At 41.5% G+C, this 20,288-nt stretch overlaps 1 protein-coding gene and 1 non-coding gene across 3 annotated transcripts in view; one reads left to right on the forward strand and one right to left on the reverse strand.

Moving 5' to 3' along the window:
- Positions 1–16,825, forward strand: part of LRRK2 (leucine rich repeat kinase 2) — a 111,058-nt gene extending 94,233 nt beyond the window's left edge. For both annotated transcript variants that reach the window (XM_030536163.1, XM_030537008.1), the window contains exons 43-51: positions 2,641–2,741; positions 3,701–3,895; positions 5,664–5,857; positions 6,134–6,206; positions 7,068–7,252; positions 9,211–9,363; positions 11,507–11,715; positions 14,369–14,440; positions 15,156–16,825. In XM_030536163.1, the coding sequence (XP_030392023.1) occupies positions 2,641–2,741; positions 3,701–3,895; positions 5,664–5,857; positions 6,134–6,206; positions 7,068–7,252; positions 9,211–9,363; positions 11,507–11,715; positions 14,369–14,440; positions 15,156–15,277 (1,304 nt within the window). In that variant the 3' untranslated portion in view covers positions 15,278–16,825. The remainder of the gene's footprint in view (positions 1–2,640; positions 2,742–3,700; positions 3,896–5,663; positions 5,858–6,133; positions 6,207–7,067; positions 7,253–9,210; positions 9,364–11,506; positions 11,716–14,368; positions 14,441–15,155) is intronic.
- TRNAK-UUU lies at positions 9,873–9,945 on the reverse strand. The gene has a single exon. It is a non-coding gene; the product is annotated as a tRNA-Lys (tRNA).
- Positions 16,826–20,288: the final 3,463 nt, after the last annotated feature.

The raw sequence follows: 20,288 nt of genomic DNA on the forward strand, positions 1-20,288 counted from the left end.
TAAGCCTGACTTCAGTACTAGGCAAACTGGTTGAAACTATAGTAAAGAACAAAATTGTCATAGAATTTGTTGGGGAAGAGTCAACATGGTTTTTGTAAAGGGAAATCATGTCTCACCAATGTACTAGAATTCTTTGAGAGGGTCAACAACCATGTGGACAAGGGGGATCCAGTGGATATAATGTACTTAGATTTTCAGAAAGCCTTTTACAAGGTCCCTCACCAAAGGCTCTTAAGCAAAGTAAGCCATCGTGGAATAAGAAGGATGGTCCTCTCATGGATTGGTAACTTGTTTAAAAAAAAAAAAAAAAAAAAAGGAAACAAAGGGTAGGAATAAATGGTCAGTTTTCAGAATGGAGAGAGGTAAGTAGTGGTGTCCCCCAGGGATCTGTACTGGGCCCAGTCCTATTCAACATAGGCATAAAGGATCTGGAAAAAGGGGTAAACAGTGAGGTGGCAAAATTGCAAATGATACAAAATTGCTCAAGATAGTTAAGTCCTAGGCAGAGGGCGAAGAGCTGCAAAACTGGGTGACTGGGCAACAAAATGGCAGATGAAATTCAGTGTTGATAAATGCAAAGTAATGCACATTTGAAAACATAATCCCAGCTGTACAGGTATAATGATGGGGTTTAAATTAGCTGTTACCACTCAAGAAAGAGATCTTGGAGTCATCGTGGATAGTTCTCTGAAAACATCCACTCAATGTGAAGCAGCAGTCAAGAAAGCAAACATAATGTTGGGAATCATTAAGAAAGGGATAGGAAATAAGACATAAAAGATCATATTGCCTCTATATAAATCCATGCTATGCCCACATCTTGAATACTGTGTGCAGAGGTGGTTGCCCCATCTCAAAAAAGATGCTTTGGAATTGGAAAAGTTTCAGAAAAAGGCAACAAAAATTAAGAGTTATGGAACTAAGGGGGGATATGATAGAGGTCTATACAATCATGACTGGTGTGGAGAAGTAAACAAGGAAGTGATATTTACTCTGTCTCATAACACAAGAACTAGGGGCCACCAAATGAAATTAATAGGCACCAGGGCTGCCCAGAGGATTCAGGGGACCTGGGGCAAAGCAATTTTGGGGGCCCCTTCCATTTAAAAAAAAGTTGCAATACTATAGAATACTATATTGCAGCAGGGCCGTCCAGAGGATTCAGGGGACCTGGGGCAAAGCAATTTCGGGGGCCACTTCCATAAAAAAAAAGTTGCAATACTATAGAATACTATATTCTTGTGGGGGCCCCTGCAGGACCCGGGGCCTGGGGCAAATTGCCCCACTTGCCCCCCCACCCCCCAGGCGGCCCTGATAGGCAGCAGGTTTAAAACAAACCAAAGGAAGTATTTTTTCACAGTATGCCCAGTCAACCTGTGGAACTTGCCAGAGGATATTGTGAAGGCCAAGACTATAACAGGGTTCAAAAAAGAACTAAATAAGTTCGTGGAGGATAGGTCCATCAATAACTATTAGCCAGGATGGGCAGGGATGGTATCCCTAGTCTCTGTTTGCCAGAAGCTGGGAATGGGTGACGGGATGGATCACTTGACCTGTTCTGTTCATTCCCTCTAGGGCACCTGGCATTGGCCACTGTTGGAAGACAGGATACTGGGCTAGATGGACCTTTGATCTGACCCAGTATGGCCGTTCTTGTGTCCTTACATAGATTGTCATGCTGGCTAAGATAAATATTGCCACTTGTGTTGTATCCTATGTCTGACTGTGACCACTACTTGGAGGATAATGGAAAAGAATGAACAGTTTTTGAATTTGTCTAAAATTACATTCTGTTTTCAAACAATGAGAAACTCAGATTTGGAGATATTGGGCCAACATCATCCCTGGTGTAACTTTCTTAGAGATATATCAGGGATCAAATTGGTGCACTCCGTAAAGAAACAGGACTTTTGTATGCTTAGAACTAAATTCAGACCTGGTCTAGAGAGAATATGTTCATTTTGTGGGCTGCATTTTTTTTTCTTTAACCTTGTTTAATGTCATGTCCATATATGGTGATACTGGGGATATCACGATGCATTTTGATGAAAAGGAAAAAAAATTTCACCATAATTACTATTTAAATTTGGGGTTTAGAACTCTCAGTGCCTAAGATGATGAGGTAAACCTCTACGTGAGAATTTAATCTCATAAATCCCATAAATGATGTTGGGAGTTCCTGTGCAGTGTGCTGAAAATTCATCCATATGATAAAAGACTTCCTCTAATTCTATTTAATACCATTCTCTCTGCCGAACACAGACTAGTAAATTTTCAAAAGAGAGTGCATGGGCATTGCTGAAGTCCCCATTAAAAAGTAAGCATTCACCAGCAATTACAGCTTAGATCCCATTCTAAAATTAGGGAAATAGTGATGCCTCGGGCATCATGATGTGATTGTTGGTAATGACAACCACTCTAGCTGTGTAACGCCAGTTTGCTGTTAATAGAACTTGAGCACTTAATCTCTATGCAGTTTAAAATTTTACCCTAGTGTGGGATGTATCTCTGGGCAGTTTTGTAAGAAGTTGTGAGAAATTCTGGTAAGAAGAATGGTATTCATAAATCTCAGTCCTTAGTTGTGATAAATTGCAATAATTAGGCAATTCTCTAATTAGCAGTACAAAATTTATATTTTAGATCCTGTCAAAGAATACGGGTGTGCCCCCTGGCCTGAAGTTGAAAGTTTAATCAGCAAGTGTTTGAAAGAAAACCCGCAGGAAAGACCTACATCTGACCAGGTAGTTTGTGATTGTAATAGACAATTTCTGTGTTAGCTTCTACTGTTGACTTATTATGCTCTACCAGTTCAAGAGGAAGTGGTGAATTTAAGTTAGGACTTTTCTATAGTGTACACACCTCTGGCATAGTCTGCATTCTACTCCATGCTAGCAAGTTGCATACAAACTGGCCCATGTGGATCCTGCTGGTGTGCACTAAAATTTCTGTAGTGGGTGTTAGTGAAGTCCTGTTTGAAACGGGACTACATTTTACATGCACTACGGAACTGCTGGGGTGCAACAGTAGGGTCCATACAGGCCAGTTAGTGTGCTACTCACCAGTGCACTAGAATTTACACCCCAGTGGTGCACCGTGTGGACAAGCCCTTTGTAAGAAGTACAATATTTTCTCCTCCCTATTTTTGAACAGAAACATTTGTGCAACATAGAAATTGGCCATTTTCCTTTATATTTTGCCATGAATCATCCAGTCATGTTTCTGCCACTTCATTACTTGGTGATTAATACTCATATATGCTAGCCACATAGGATTTGTGTCAGATAGACATTTTCAATTAACATTAGCCAACAAGAACTTGCCATAAAATTATGGATGCAGTTCATCTACTCTACTCCATAGATCTTCTAAAATGGTATAGATCTAAAAACTACCATAGTGTGTCTTCTGTCATTATACTACCTTACTCTGTGATACTGAGTAAGATTTTCAAATGTGCCTTAAGCAATTTAGGAGACCAAGTCCCATTGACATTGTCCTATAGTTTCAATGTATTTTTCACTTCCACCTGAAAAACAGTAATGTAGTGCATCGTGCCTGTGTACCTGCAGTACATGAGTAACCATTACATGCTGTGATACTGTGTACATAGATTGTACTTCGTTACCCTTCCTAATGAAAAGTGCTATCTCTTTATTTACAGACTGTTGTTATCTTGGTTATCTTGTGGTGTCCTTTACAGGTTTATGATATTTTGAACTCAGCAAAGCTTATCTGTTTGATGAGACATATTTCAATACGCAGTGCCTTTACAGCAGAGTGCATGGTTGCTTCTAATCAAAGCTGCAAGAAGGCAGGGGTCTGGATAGGTAATGGAAATACAAAAAAAGGCCAGGTTTCGTTTATTGACTTAAATACAGACGACCATACTTGTGAGGTAAGTGTGAAAGCTGTCATTTATTACTAACTCCTTGGCATTGATAGGTCTGATGTTTCTATGTTTACATACATTTAAATGCATTTTAACAATAGGGTATAGCATCTGGAAAGCCTAGCTCCCAGCTTTAACTGCTTTCATGCTCTACAGCCATATCAGCTAAGTGTCATGGTCAAGAATTCCAAAGGCATTTGATATAAGAATCAGCACTGATACCATGAGATGAAACAGAACAGCTGCCACTGTTTTTTGGGTTTTTTTTCTCTACATAGACTTACCTTATGAAACTATGAAACATTAGAATTGATAGTTACTGTACAGACAGAGAAGTAGGGACTTTGAGGCTTAATTTCCTATGTCTGAAAAGTGCTTTGAGATCCTCAGATCAGAAGGGCCACAGAAATGCTTCTTTTTTAAGAGCAATTACTGAGGGTGTCTCAGGGAGGGGCATAGTTAGAAGTCATGGGATGGAACTGAGCAAAATGAAATTTAAGCTGATTATCATGAGACTTCCTGACAAGTGAAGCTGATTAGCTTATGGAATATAGAGCAGGGGAAAAGCCCGCAGGATCTGGACTTGATGATCTTTCAAGGTTTCTTCCAGCTCTACATTTCTATCATTCTGTGATCATCTTCCCCTCCCTCCTGTCCATCCAATAACCCTCACAATATTGTCCTACTACCAATGCATTTCTTTCTTCCAGTGGGCTGGCTGTAGACCAACTCAGCCTTTTTGCACTGAGGCCAGAACACAGACCAATAATCCTGATAAGCCTCCATGCCAATACAATTTCCTGTAATTCCCACTCTTCTCAGGAGACTCTCACTGCCATGGGATGCACCCACCAAATGTCTCCATTTAGTTTCTGGAGTTCCCATATCCAGTATTGTCACAAGAAGCAGATTTGCAACCCGGAAGATAGATTACCCAGGCTAGGTATGCAAAGTTGCACATGTGTTTCACTACCAGCACTGGATATGACTCATCACAGAGCATATTAAAAGAAGGATTTCTGTGACGCAATAGACAGTAGTGAGACACAGGCATGAGATAACAAATACTGTGTTACATTTGAAATTGCTGCTTTCGGGGGTGGGGAGGGCGGGATTTTTTAAAACGAAATATTTGGATCTGTGCTTTATTTCCATCAATTAAACTGTGCCACAGAAAGTATCGTAAGTGCAGTTCCATGTCTTTGCTCCTCTAACAACAGCTTTCAGATGTTCATTAGCTGCTATATGCTGAGAATGTATGTGTTCCTGGTAGTTAGTTAATTAATGTGTTAGAGTACCCTGCTGGTCTTCTCACAGCACTGGGCAGACAGATGGTGCATTCTTTGGGGGCAGGGATAGCTCAGTGATTTGAGCATTGGCCTGCTAAACCCAGGGTTGTGAGTTCAATCCTTGAGGGGTCACTTAGGGATCCAGGGCAAAAATCAGTACTTGGTCCTGCTAGTGAAGACAGGGGGCTGGACTCAATGATCTTTCAAGGTCCTTTCCAGTTCTGGGAGATAGGTATATCTCCAATTATTTATTTTTATTTTAAAAGGACAGGCATGGCATCAGCCTGCCATGGATCATAGCTATTTATTAATCATTTCTTTTCAGGATTTTGAATGCCAGGGGTTGCCAGAGGAAAAGTTGAAAGTATTTTCTGCTAATTAGGAATTTCTTTCCATGGGGAAGAAAGGCCATCTTCCCAGAAGGACCTGTGTAATCCTTGCTGAAAAATAACCAGGTTGCTTTTAATTACTTTTTCTTGACACAGGACATCACAGATGGAAGAATCTTGTGTTTGGCTTTAGTGACTCTTCCTACAGAGAGAGAAAACTGGGTTGTGGCAGGAACACAGTCTGGTTCCCTGTGGACATTTAATACAGAAGATGGAAAAAACAAACACCATCTTCAGAAAATGTCAGATTCTGTTACCTGTTTATACTGCAACTTTTTTTCAAAGCAAAGGTATCATTTAGAGTTTAAATATTATGGGCTACATTTTGAAATCTGACTTCACAGCAGTATTCACAAAGTGGGTGGTTGTACATGTAGCTTCAGGCACAATACATACTTTGCCCATGTGTTGCTTGCTCACAGGCATGCATATTTTTGGACCTGTGGCCCTCTGTTCACTTTTAGTGACCAGCAAAACCCCTAATCTGCCAGACACTTCTGTTTTTAAATCTTCTTCAGTGAACGTCCTTTCATGAGGCAATTCTGGAATTTATAATTTAATTTCAGCAAACAGAAGAATTTTTTTCTGGTGGGAACAGCTGATGGCAAAGTAGCAGTTTTTGAAGACCAAGCAGTAAAGGTAAATTTAACATATATAGTACTCTCTTTAAAAAACATAATCAGTAATATGTAAAGTAACTATTTCTAATAGCTTTCTTTCATGCAGTTTACCAAAAAAATGGGGAGGTAATGGAGGAGGGGGAGGGTTTGCTGAAACCAAAACCCAGTGACACAAAGGTGTTATAAAGGTATAGAAAATCTGGCCCTGTATGGCCATGTCTACATCTAAAATTTTGCAGCGCTGGTTGTTACAGCTGTATTAGTACAGCTGTATAGGGCCAGCGCTGCAGAGTGGCCACACTTACAGCAACCAGCGCTGCAAGTGGTGTTAGATGTGGCCACACTGCAGCGCTGTTGGGCGGCTTCAAGGGGGGTTCGGGGAACGCGAGAGCAAACCGGGAAAGGAGACCAGCTTCGCCACGGTTTGCTCTCGCGTTCCCCGAACCACCCTGCAAACCGCAGGGAAGGAGACCTGCTTGCTCGGGGTTCGGGGAACGCGAGAGCAAGCCGGGGAAGGAGACCAGCTTGATTACCAGAGGCTTCCTCAGGTATGCTGGGATACCTGCTTATTCCACGGAGGTCAAGAAAAGCGCTGGTAAGTGTCTACACTTGATTACCAGCGCTGGATCACCAGCGCTGGATCCTCTACACCCGAGACAAAACGAGAGTACGGCCAGCGCTGCAAACAGGGAGTTGCAGCGCTGGTGGTGCCCTGCAGATGTGTACACCTCCTAAGTTGCAGCGCTGTAACTCCCTCACCAGCGCTGCAACTTTGTGATGTAGACAAGCCCTATGTGTTTGTTTGGTTTGTCAACTTCTAAGTTGCCATGTTTAAGTATATACTGTATGTTTCTAATGGAGTATATATTTCTTTTTACAGTGCAAGGGTGCAGCACCTTTGAAGATATTAACTATAGGGAATGTCAGTACACCGCTTATGTGCTTAAGTGACTCCACATATGCATCTGAAAAAAATATAGTCTGGGGAAGCTGTGGAACAAAGATCATATCATTATATGGTGATATATCTATTCAAAAACTGATTGAGACAAAGACAAGTCAGCTGTGAGTTTTTTATACTAATGTAATTTGGTTCTTCATGTTTTCATTAACATTTTCTGTCAGTGTTTTGTTTGAGAATCCTGTGCTATTGCTTGTTCTTTGTAAATACCTTATTTCCATTTTTTCCTTTAATAATAAAAAAAATATAAGATCAACTGATACTCAAGGTATTTGTTCTAGTTTTAAAGCAAACATTAAGTAGTATGCATTTTTATTTTACAAATGTGGCAGGAAGTAGATGTATGTTTTCTGAATGTATAAATACTATTTCATTGGGAGCCATGTACATGCATTGAGCATAGGATTTACCCTATATATATTTATAGTTATAAGCAGTGATGAGCTCCCAAAATCCTAAGAACCGGTTCCCTACCGGGTCCTTGGCGGCAGGGGTGTCTTCACTCGCTTCAGGTTTTCCGCGGCAGGTCCTTCACGTGGAGCGAGTCTGGAGCCCCAGACCCTTTAAATTGCCACCAGAGCCCCATTGCTGGAGCCCTGGGGTAGTGGCAGGGGGACTCTGGGGGCTATTTTAAAAAGTCCAGGGTTCCCACTGCTTCTACCACCCTGGCCCTTTAAATAGCTGCCGGAGTCCCGCCGCCACTACTCCAGGGCTCTGGCGGCTATTTAAAGGGCCAGGGCGGAAGAAGCAAGGGAGCCACAGGCCCTTTAAATTGCCCCCAGAGCCCTGGGATAGCAGGGGGCTCTAGCTGCCTCTGCTGCCTCGGTTCTTTAAATAGCCACTGGAGGCCCACCGCTTGCCCAGGGTTCCAGTGGCTATTTAAAAGACCAGGGTGGTAGAAGCAGGACAGCCCCATGACCTTTAAATAGCCCCCGGAGTCCTGGAGTAGTGGGGGGTTCTGAGGGCTATTTAAAGGGATGGGGCTCCAGCTGCCTCTGCCTCCGCGCTCCTTTTAATAGCCACCAGAGCCCCGCTGCTTCCCGCAGGGCTCCGGCGGCTCTGCGAGGTGGGGGAGCAAGGGAGGGGCCAGGGGAGCCTTGGCCTCTCCAGCTGGGAGCTCAGGCGGGCCAGAGAGGATGGTCCCGGGGGCTGGCTATGGCCCACAGGCCAGAGATTGCCCGCCCACCTGTTTCAGGACTGGTTCTACACTGGCTTCTAAATTTAGCAACTGGTTCTTCTGAACCAGCTCCAGCTCGCCACTGGTTATAAGGTATGTGTATACGTCTTTGCCCAATATACATATGTTGCATATGATTTCTTACCTCTAATTATTAAGAGGCTAAAATTTTATTGTGATGAAGATAGCAAAGGTCTTATTCTTATACAGACTGTGAGGCTGAAGTTGTTGAGCGTACAGTCCTCACCCCAAATCAGTGAGGCAGAAGGATGCTCTTTTCAAATTGCAGAGATGTGATGATAAAAGTGTGCACAATCATGGGATTTGTAAGAGATTCAAATTACTAAGTACTCAAAAAGGGTGCTACTAGAGTTAAAAACAGAGGTAAAGCAAACTGGGCAGAATCAGGCTGCACCCATTTTGGGTCTGGTCCTGCGTTGTGCTGAGCAGCTCTCTAAAAGAAGTTGGAAGTCCTTAGCAGCTTGCAGGATCTGGCCTTTTGTTAGAATAGGAAGAAGCAGTGTTTGCTCTGTTGTCACCTGACAGATATGTTTAGGAAAAATTTTGTTAATAGATACTGAACTTGGTTCTGCTTCCACAGAATTCAGTGGTAAAACATCCATTGACTTTGTTGGGAGCAGGAGCAAGCACATTAAGATTTCCCATATCTTGGACCAATAGTTACATTATAGGCCTGAATCTGATCTCACTTAAAATGGTTTTATACTGGTGCAACTCCACAGATTGTAAACATTCATATCAGATCGTTTATTTTTAAATTGATCCAGGCCCACTTTGTTTTTAGGCTTCCCGTGTCTGTAATTGTAGCCAGAGCTTACCTATTAGGAATATAGTATATGTTTAATATTTTTTCCTCTTTCTTAGATTCTGTCACAAGGCTTACAGTGATGCAAACATTATTTCAATAGCAGTGGACAAATCTATCTACTTGGCTAAGAAAAACAGCCATTTTGTGGAAGTTTGGGATAAGAAAACAGAGAAACTTTGTGAACTAATTGACTGTGCACATTTTCTAAAGTAAGTGTCTTATTTTGTATGTAATAGATGAATAGTGGATTCTTCTGAGAGATTGTCTAGTAAAGTACTTCACATTTTGGGGGTGGTGGGGAAGGGAATCACTGGTGAGACCAATTCTGTTGTCAGGCATGGCTTTTCCTTCCCCTCTTGTACAATCAGAATATCAGGCTTGCAAGGGACCTCAGGAGGTCATCTAGTCCAACCCCCCTGCTCAGGGCAGGACCAATCCCCATTTTTTTATTTTATGTATTTAGCCCCAGATCCCTAAGTGGCCCCTCAAGGATGGAACTCAGAACCCTGGGTTTAGTAGGCCAATGCTCAAACCACTGAGCTATCCCTCCCCCTGTCTTCTGGTCCTAAGTTTTGGACTGGTCCAGGCAGGCTCTCAGGACCACTCAAACTACTGAGCTATTCCTCCTCCCCCCCCGGAAGAACTGAATTCAAGGAGAGTCCTCAGGAGATGCCTTCTGAAGATTGTGGAGGGATATCACTGGGGGAACTGTCTCTTCTGCCTGACCAGGGACTTGAACCCTGGACCCTGAGATTAAAAGTCTGATACTCTTCCAACTGAACTAGCCAGGCTCACCAAAAAAAAAAGTCATTGAGTCCAGCCCCCTGCCTTCACTAGCAGGACCAAGTACTTCGTTTGCCCCAGATGGCCCCCTCTAGGATTAAACTCACAATCCCGGGTTTAGCAGGCCAGTGCTCAAACCACTGAGCTATCCCTCCCCCTCTTCTACCCTTAAGTTTTGGACTGGTCCAGGCAGGCTCTCAGGCTTTTTCCATGGCCTTCATTCTTCAGCTTCTATTAATTTTACACCAAATGTTTATTTCACTGACTACATGTGACCCCAGATTAATGCTTTAGCTCTGTGGGACTCCTGTCCATGCCATGACAGCTATGGACTGACATAGGATAGTTAGGTAACATTATTATCTCCCACCCTTTGCTCCATGCCCAGATTGAGAACACAGGCAACATATCTCAGAATTTCAGATAGGGTGGTTTAATTTTGCTATCTATTGCTCCTGTCCTTCAGAGCCTTACCCTGCAAGGTATTAAATTCCTCCTGGGCCTTTTGAGTGCCCTCAAATCTCATTGAACTCAAGAAACTGAGAGAGTGTGACTCTGAGATGAGGGCATATCAGGAGTTACCCAGGAGATACTCAACAGGTCACGGCTTCTGCCTTCAAGAAAAGAGGTTCTAAGATGCCAGAAGTGATCACCATTAGTATTAATCCATGATGTAGTAGCTTTTCCTCCAATGTATAAAATGCACATACTGGATCCTATGGAGACCATAACTATAACACATATACTATATGTAAATATATACAACTACACACATATTGGACACACAACTATATGTATGTACATTAATTGAAAATAAATCTACTCATGCTGATTAAAATTACTCCTGTTAGCACACTGCAAGAGGAAATCCTGGCTCCTGAAGGAATTGCATTTTTTGGTGGGGAGGGTGTTTTAATTTCTTTTGGTCTGTACAGGGATTTATCTTCCCCTACCCACTGCCTTGCCAGTCTTTCTTTTTCATATAGGAGAGAATTTAGAATATGGAAGGGAAGGTTTCATTTCTGAGTTTCCTTTGTCCCCAATCTATAAACAATACTAATTAAACTGGTAACCAAAATACCTTAAAATAGAGTCTCCATCCTCAAATTACCTCCTGGTAGGCTACACAAGCCTAGTTAATTTAACTCTTTGTACACACGTATCTTCTTACCTAACAAAGCTGGTGAAAAGGAGTGTTGTATGTCAAGTCTGTTTCAGTCTCATGCTCCTGTGAGCAGTAACATCAATGTCATCATCTCCTTTTAAAGACTAGAACAGGGTATTATTCAAACACAGCTTTGAGACTCAAGGAGAAAGGAGAGCTACCCGTGTCCAATTTAAAGCCCTTTTCAGGTTGCCCAAGTTAAGACTGATGGTTCTTAAAACTTCAGTAGTTTTCTTCGCAACTTGTTTAATTTAAGGAAGTTTCTTAGATTAGGATTCATGCAGTCTGCATTCACACCAGATTTAAAATGTTTTTTCCTGTGCAAGGGTGTGAACTTAGCAGTTATCCAATGAAATATCATGCATGTAAGCAATTTTTAATACAAAATCTCTTCATATTTTTAGGGAGGAAGTGGTGAAATTAGATAAAGAATCAAAACATACAGTGGCTTATTTTGGAAGAGTGAAGACCATCTGTCTACAAAAAAATACTGCCCTCTGGATAGGAACAGGGGGAGGACATATCCTGCTGCTTGATTTAACAACACGTCGTCCTATACGAATAATACACGATTTTTGTGATTCTGTTCAAGTCATGCTGCCAGCCCAGCTCGGTAAATATTCAAAAGAAACAATCTTTCATTATAGAATTATTGACAATTCCTGTTTGAGATGCCATTCCATGAACTAATTAGAATATTCATTTTTTTCCTTCACTCTATTCTATTTGCATGTTTAATCTAACCAGTCAAAATCCTTATGTGAGTAAATACCAAAGACTGTGCTACTGGTGCTAGATGTGACAGCAGTGGCTCATGCATTTTTTCTAGGAAAGCCCCACTTGTGACCAGTAGCATCTCATTTATGCCCCTTTTGTGCCATGCCCCCACACACTTGCCACCATCCTTCTGTCCACTTTATTTCTCCTGTTCTGTCTGCCTGTTTTCTCTTCCTTCATTCTCTCCCTTTTTCCTTTTCTTGCTCTCTCGCTCTCGCTCTCTCTCTCTGAATATGTATGTATGTATGTATAATCTTGTTGCTTTCTAATCATTCTTTTTTTGCTTATTTGATTTGTGGTGCCCACTCTCAGTTCCCACTCAGCAAAACTCTAATTGGTGCCTCAGTAGAGCAGAGTTACATGTGCAGCTTGCAATTCAGCTGTTTGAAGTAGGAGCAGGGAATAGAAACTTGGGTTAGGGGGTTGCTGTCAGAGCTCACAACTTTGCATGTATGAGCTGCTCCTGTCACCATGGCCATCTCTATTATAAGCTAATGTGGAAGCAGGGACTGAAAGTGGGTAGTTTTCAAGGAGTTACTTCTGCTTTATACATAGCCACAGCAGCACAGGTGCAGAGGGGTCAGATCTAGGGTATAGTAATTTCTCCATCCCCTCTGTTCTTCTGTGTCCCCCAGACTAATCTAGACATCCCCAGGTTACAATACATTATACTGCAGGGATGGAAAACTTAAGTATGTGTATTATAATAAAATACTCTGGGATACTGCACATGGTCTACATTCACCTTCTATGAAACACCCCTGAGCTGCATCTCCAGCGTCAGCATAGAATAAAGCATGCCCATAGTAGGAAAAGTGACTCTAAAGCTAACATTGTGGAGTTCCCACACTTACTATATTCCTGTTAGTTAATTCCATACTTTAAAGCTCTGATATCTTCCATTGGAATCACTGTAAACTTAACCTGGGATCTGAAAACCCAATCTATTTTCTGTCTGCAGCACTGACTCATTAAATATATTCTACAGTCAGACATAGCTGGTGATGATGTTGATTCATAGGGAAGAATAAATTTCAATTCACTCTGACGAACCCTTCAGCAAACTAGTATTATTGTAAAATGTACTTGTTAAGATCCTATCACTGTAGAATTCGACACCTAAGTGACCCTAATCCGCTCTGGTCAGACTAAATAATCACAATGGTCCCTTCTGGCCTTAAAGTTTGAGTCTGAGCCTTCTGTATCACAATTAACTAGTTTTCTGCATTTTCCATATGTGTAATAAGATTAACAGCATGTCACTTGGTAGAACATTTAGGGTATGTCTACACAGCAATTGGGACATGTAACTCCCAGGGCCGGTAGACATACATCTGCCAATTCTGCTTGAGCTAGTGCCTAAAAATAGCAGCGTGGAGGTAGCGGCACAGGCTAGCCACCTGCGTACATGCCTAGGCAGGTGGGCAGGATTGTACTTGGGTGGCTAGCCCAAGTCTCTGCCCGTGGTGCCATGGCCACACGGCTATTTTTAGCACGTGTATGTCTACCCGCACTGGGAATCACACCTGCCAGCAGCTGTGTAGACATGCTTAGTCTGCTCTATTTGTACTGTGAGTTGAATAAAAGTTCATATTGTTCCATGCTTCAACACTAAAAACTAAGTATGGCATCTGTCACCAAAAATTCTCACTCGACTGCAATTTTTATTTTATTTTATTTTTAAACTTTTGGCAATCCTTAGTGTACTCACAAACAGCATCCTCTTTACAATCTGTTTACATTAACTGTATACACTGATAACCCAGAATTTCCTCTAGTGGTTTTCTGTAACAAAAATGCATACTATACCTACCTAGAATCCTGAAATGGGAAACCTATACAGTCCAGAAGGGGACAGGTATACTGTTCCAGATGTCAGTCACCCATAACAAGCAGAGCTAGCCCAGCATGAGGAGGGCGCACTGTTATTTTCATAGTGGGATAACGCTGCTCTAGCAAGCACTCCCTGCGAGACCCAAGAGGAATTGTGGCTGATTCAGGCAGAATACCTCCTGGGACTTCCAGCATGGCCCCTTAAACCTTCCACAATCCCAGTTTTGGTAGTAAACCAAAATCTAGCCTTATATATGCTCAGTAAGACACAGGGACGAAGCCCGTCCTCACACCCACATTCATAAAACTTTAACATATTTTCACTGCAATTTTTTTCTTTACCCCGTGAGGCTGGATGGATGTAAACGAAGGTAAATGATTTACAATATTTATGTAATTTGTTCTTGATCTTTGATAAATCCCTCATATTAAATGGGGGCGCGCACACACACACACACTGCATTTTTTCATGTCACTTTGATTGATAATGTTGAATTTTGATTTTTTTTAACAGTAAAATATATAATATGCACTAGTTTACTGAAATCTGCTTTCTGTTCCTTCAATGGTGCATGTAATCTGCTTTTTCTGCTCTTAAATGAAGTGAAATCCAAGTGCTAGTTAAAATTAAAATCTAACATTTTATTTTTGAAAAGGGAGCCTCAAGAATGTCATGCTGGTTTTGGGGTACTGCTATAAATGTAATGAAGACAACAAACATCAGAAAGGTATCTGGTAATTTATTTTACTAATCCATATTACTTAGGTTGTAAAAAATACTGTACTTTTTTTTTTTTTTTGGAAGATGTTTGTTAGCAATTTGATTATATCATTAGATATATTTTCATTGCAGCTTTGTGATGATTTATTGTTGTCTGTGTGTTTCTAGGATCCTGCCAAACAGCCTATAAAATACAGCAATGTCATAATTAATATAAAATTTAATGTGATATTAGGGATGGGTTGATTTTGATAAAAGAAGAACCAGACAAACCTTTGCTCAAAATTCTAACTGAACCAGAACCTCTTTTAAGGGTCCCTGATTATAACTGTAACAATATCCAAAATTATAACTACAGTAATCAGAATTGAGACTAGGAAGCCTTATCCAGCAAGCCCTTTTCATGCAAGCAATCCTTTCATCCCCTTACTCCACTGAAACCTGTGAGACTGCTTCAAGAAGAAAGGACTTACTCCGTGCATAAGGGTTGTGGGACTGGACTCCCACCAAATATAGTCTGAGCCATAGTAAATTTAGGGTTCAAATTTGCATTAATTCTATTTTTAATGATTTGGGCCTGAATCTCATTCACACTAAAGCCTATTTACATTTCCAGATCTGTTATTTCTGACTGTAATTAAAAACAAAGCAGAATCACATTTGTAATCTGATAATTGTATCTGTGTAGTACTTTTAAATTTTTTTTTTAATTATTTTTACAGAACTGCAGTCATGTATGTCTGTGTGGGACATTAAGCTGCCCCATGAAGTACAGAACCTGAAAAAGCACATTGAAGTGAGACAGGAATTAGCAGAAAAAATGAGAAATTTTTCTTTGGATTAAGGAACCCTAGACGAGTGGAGAGACACCTTGTTTCCCAGTTTTCCATTGGTTTAAACTTTTACTTTATTTACATTACTTTTTTGTTTAAGAAACAAAGGGAAGTGACTGTCATCCCTCAAAATCATGAAATATCAGAAGAAATAAGGAATACTTTTATTTATAATATTTTTATTTTTATAATATTTTGAAGGAGTCAAAACTATTCATTCAATCTGCTTTCAGCAACATTGATATAAATCCAAAGTATCTTCATTGGTATGTTTCTGATTTTGGTTACACCAGCATAAATCTAGAGTGACTCCAGAGGATTAGATTCTTCTCCTAGTTACAACCATCTATATGCAGAGTAACTTCATTAAGTTGACAGTGTAAATGAGAGCAAAGTTTAGGCCTCAGTATATATTCTGCTACCTGCATATGTGAAGTGTACTGATGGTTAATGTTGTTAAACTCGTATTTAATAATTTTGATTGAATGTATACAGCCTAGTTTACAAAGCGCAGGCTGACTAGGTCAGGCTTTTTTCTTTCCTATGTACATTAGAGTTCGACAGTTTTCAGTCTGTTCATAAAAGGCTGTGCACTGCAACAGCAAAGACAAAATTCAGAATGAAAGTGTCTTTGAAGATAGTGCCTCTTTTTGACTGAGTGTATGCCTGGCACTGGGCAATGCAATCTCATTCACAGAAACACTATTGTTTCATAACATATTAACACATGTAATTCTACAAACTCCCTTTGCATGGTCGGGAGAATGCAGGGTAAAATTCTTGTTATGAATATAGCTGTGCACAGAATGTGGTATGACATGGTTCTTCCCAGGTAGCCATCCAATGTGCTATAAAGTGCCTATGGAGTATTCATGCAATAGAATTGTCCAGTTTGCTGATCTCAGTCTGAAAGAATGAAAACTATACTATTCATATTTACCATGTGTGCAAAGTTTACTGCCTAGCTTTGCTAGGAGCACCTTATATTGATATTTTTGTAGTATGTAGTGGAGCCTGCAGGCATCTGAGATGGGCTAATTTTTGCCTTGTGTAACCCCATGGTAAAACTGCTCATACACACACCTACCTTTATTCTGGAGATATCATTTCATTGCTCTATATCCATTAACCCAATTGTCTGACACCATGACTCAGTGCCTTACTTTGTCCTTCATACCACAGACAGACATTTTTCTCGAGCCCTAAGACCAAGAGCATCTTCACCATAACAAGCCTGCAATGCCAGGGAGCAAAAACCCCAAAGTCATTCTGAAATTTTGTCTCCTGCCAAGCAGAGCAAAGTGTTCCCACGAAACAAGTCCCCCTCCCTCCAATCTTTTACAGTTATAAATAATTCCTAAACTAGGATAACAGAAAGCATAGAACCTTCTCAAAATGAATCCGTATTTGGCTATTTGGAATCTTTTCGTATCTGCACTGTTTATAATGTGTTTGTGTTGTATAATGTGCTGTGAATAATGCTATTTATATGGGATTTTATTACTCAGAAATGCATTATTTTTATCATAAAGAAATAAACTTAAATATCTGATATTTCACGTGCTGAAGTCAGTTTATAGATCATGTTGAAGTGTAAGCCTTGTATCTATTTATTGGAACACTATTTTGTGGATATACATTTTCATGGACAATTTTCCAATAGTATGCTTTATTTCTCACACAATTTCTATATAGCTGGGGCCTGACCCCTTATGTGCAGGAGTCTATCAAATTCGCAGCCATGAAAATTGTGTCATGGACCGTGAAATCTGGTCTTTTTGCGTAACTTTTACCCTATAGTATAGGGTAAAAAGTATACAAAGGTACACAGTGTTTCTCAGATTGGTGGTCCTGACCCAAAAGGGGTCACAAGCCTATTGTGGGGAGGAGTGTTCACAGTATTGCCATAATTACTTCTCCACTGTTGAGGGCAGCTACTCTGCCTGCAGAGCTGGGTGCCTGGCCAGAGGCTGCTGCGTTCTGGCCACCTAGGCAGCACAGAAATAAGGGTGGCAATGCGGTAACCCTTCTACAATAGGCTTTCCAACTCCCTTTTGGTCAGGACCCCCAGTTTGAGAAATGTTACAGAGAAATCACATTTTTCGCAGGTTGGTCATGGCATAAATTACACATCCATGAAATTTGCTATTTTTGCTGTGACCGGACTTTTTTTGCAGGTTGATTTTGATGCAATTTGAGTAGCCCTCTCCTAGGCATGTGTACAGAGTGTGCTGGGTTTGCCCCGGCACACCCTAATGCGGGGTGGGCAAGCTCATCCTGCCCAGCCTGCCTGAGCCCCTGGCCAGGGAGGCTCCCCAGCTTCCCCCTCCCCCCAGCGCTGCAGTGGCATGGCTCCAGTGGGACCTGAGCTCCTGCCGCTCGGAGCCATGTGGTAAGGCAGAGGAGCTGCGAGCTCCGGCAGACTGAGCAGCAGGAGCTCAAGTCCCACCAGAGCCATGCCACTGCAGCGCTGTCCAGGGCCACTCCTGGATGCGGCATGCTGAAGCTCCGAGAGAGGAGGGAGGCAGAGGTAAGTGGCATGGTAAGTGGGCCAGGACCGGGGGGATTGGATAAGGGCAGGGGTTGGATAAGAGTCCTGGGGGCAGTCAGGGGACAGGGATGAGGGGGAGTTGGATGGGGCAGAGATTCTGGGGGGGGGGAGCAGTCAGGGGACAGGGAACGGGGGGTTGGATTATGGGAGTTCTGGGGTTCTGTAAGGAGGCGGGAGGTGGATAGGGGTGCAGCAGTCAGGGAGCGGGGAGGGTTGGTGGGGGGTGGGATCCCGGGGTAGTGGTTGAAGCAGGCCTCAGGGAGGCAGTCAGGGGACAAGGAGCAGGATGGGTCGGGGATTCTGAGGGTGGCAGTCAGGGCAGGAAGTGGGTGGGGTTTGGATAGGGGGCAGGGCCAGGCTGTTTAGGGAGGCACAGTCTTCCCTATCTGGCCCTTCATACAATTTTGCAATCTTGATGTGGTCCTCGGGCCAAAAAGTTTGCCCACACCTGCCCTAATGTCTCCACACCAAAAAAAAGTGGCTTTACGTTTGTCATAAACAGATAGCTAAGGGTTAATGTCTCTTTCACCTGGAAAGGGGTAACAAACAACACCTGACCAGAGGACCAATCAGGAAACAAGACTTTTTCAAATCTGGGTGGAGGGAAGTTTTGGGTGTGAGTCCTTTATTCTTGGTCTGTTCTTTTTCTGGGCTCTGAGAGTGACCACAGGAATCTCCAGGCTTTCTAATCTTCTGTTTCCAAGTTGTAAGTACAAGGATAGTAAGACAATAGGTTTATATTGTTTTTTTGTATTTACATGTGTGTAGCTGCTGGAATGTTTTAAATTGTATGCTTTTTGGATAAGGCTGTTTATTCATTTTTACTTTTAAGCAATTGACCCTGTATATTGTCACCTTGATACAGAGACCATTTTTATGTCTTTTTCTTTCTTTTTATATAAAGCTTTCTTTTTAAGACCTGTTTGAGTTTTTTCATTGGTTAAGGCTAAGAAACAAAGGGAGGGGGAAAATCTCTTTGTGTTAGATCTACTAAGCCTGACTTTGCATACCCTCTGGGTGAGGGGAGAGAGAGATTTGATCTCTCGGTACTTGTGTTTCAAGGACTTGAAGCAGGAAATATCCTAGAGTACCCAGGGCGGGGAAATCTGGGAGGTGGTAAAGAGGGGGAAGGAAAGTGGGTTAATTCCCTTTGTGGTGAGACTCAGGGCATCTGAGTCTTGGGGTTCCCCAGGGAAGGTTTTCGGGAGACCAGAGTGAGCCAGACACTGGAATTCTGGCTGGTGGCAGCGATATCAGATCCAAGCTGGTAATTAAGTTTGGAGGTTTCATGCTAGCTTCTCATGTTCTGAACTCTAAGGTTCAGATCTGAGTAGGAAAGTTATGACAACGTTTTAACTTAATCTCATGATACGCTCTATATAGAAAGCCCACGTTCGCTCGCAGCATGTGTCCCCACTACTGCAGTGCCGCATTACCATTGGTCCTCCCCTCCGACTACTATTCTAGAAAATTCTTTGACCTATATAAGCGGCTGCATCAGGCATGCCCAGCGCAGTGTCTACAGTGTTTGTATTCTTTGTCGCGTGTACTCTACTGAAATAGCATAACAAGCCCGTGGCTTTACGTTATAATTCAATCATATTATACCCCCTTTAAATTTTAAAGTATGTATCGGTTCGTTGTTAAGATAAAAAAAGGAGCAGACAAGCTGTTCATTTGAAAGAACCTTTTCAAAACTAGCACATGTAAAAAACAAACTAAGAAGTACAATGTCCCAACAGCGCCTCGACTCACTCATAATTTTGTACACTGAACAAGAATTGGCTTTGTCAGCTAATTACAGTGATGTGACTGAGGAATTTAAATCCATAACACCTGGTGAGCAATGTCTCATTCTCTAGGATAGGAAGATGAAGAAACCTTAATCTGTTTTGGTCAATTCGGGTTAGCTCATTATCTGGTTAAAGATAAAGATCATGAAAATTGACTGTATCTTTGTATACACCTGGTTATCACTACAGCAAAAATTTGCTGTTTTGTGTCTCATTTTTAAGTAAAGTTTAGTTGTTAATTTAAAAAAAAATTAAGTTTAGTTAAGTTTTAGTTTCCTTAGTTTGTTTGAATAAAAATAATGCCCTTTATGGTTAAGTATTCAGTAAATGTTCGCCTTTAAAAAAAGAGAACATTCCCTGGGTGCACACCCTAATGAAATGGGCTGCACACACCTATGATACCTCTGTTTATATAAGCTCTTAAGCTTTCCTCCAGAAGCAAGTGATTTTATTCAGATGCTAACAGAGAGTGATGTAGAAAGTTGTCAAACCAACCTAACTTTGACAATTGTTTCTTCTTGATAGTTGAGTTACCACTGTTTCAAAGGTAAAAGGCTCATAACAGTGATGACCCTCTAGGATTCAAATGGGGAGAAAACATGCTAAATGTAACAATATTGAAACCACCTTGTAAATGTTTTGCAGAACTCTGTTCATAACAAGAGAATACCTTTTCCG

The sequence above is a fragment of the Gopherus evgoodei genome, chromosome 1 (assembly GCF_007399415.2).
Source record: "Gopherus evgoodei ecotype Sinaloan lineage chromosome 1, rGopEvg1_v1.p, whole genome shotgun sequence".
Classification (NCBI taxonomy): domain Eukaryota; kingdom Metazoa; phylum Chordata; order Testudines; family Testudinidae; genus Gopherus; species Gopherus evgoodei.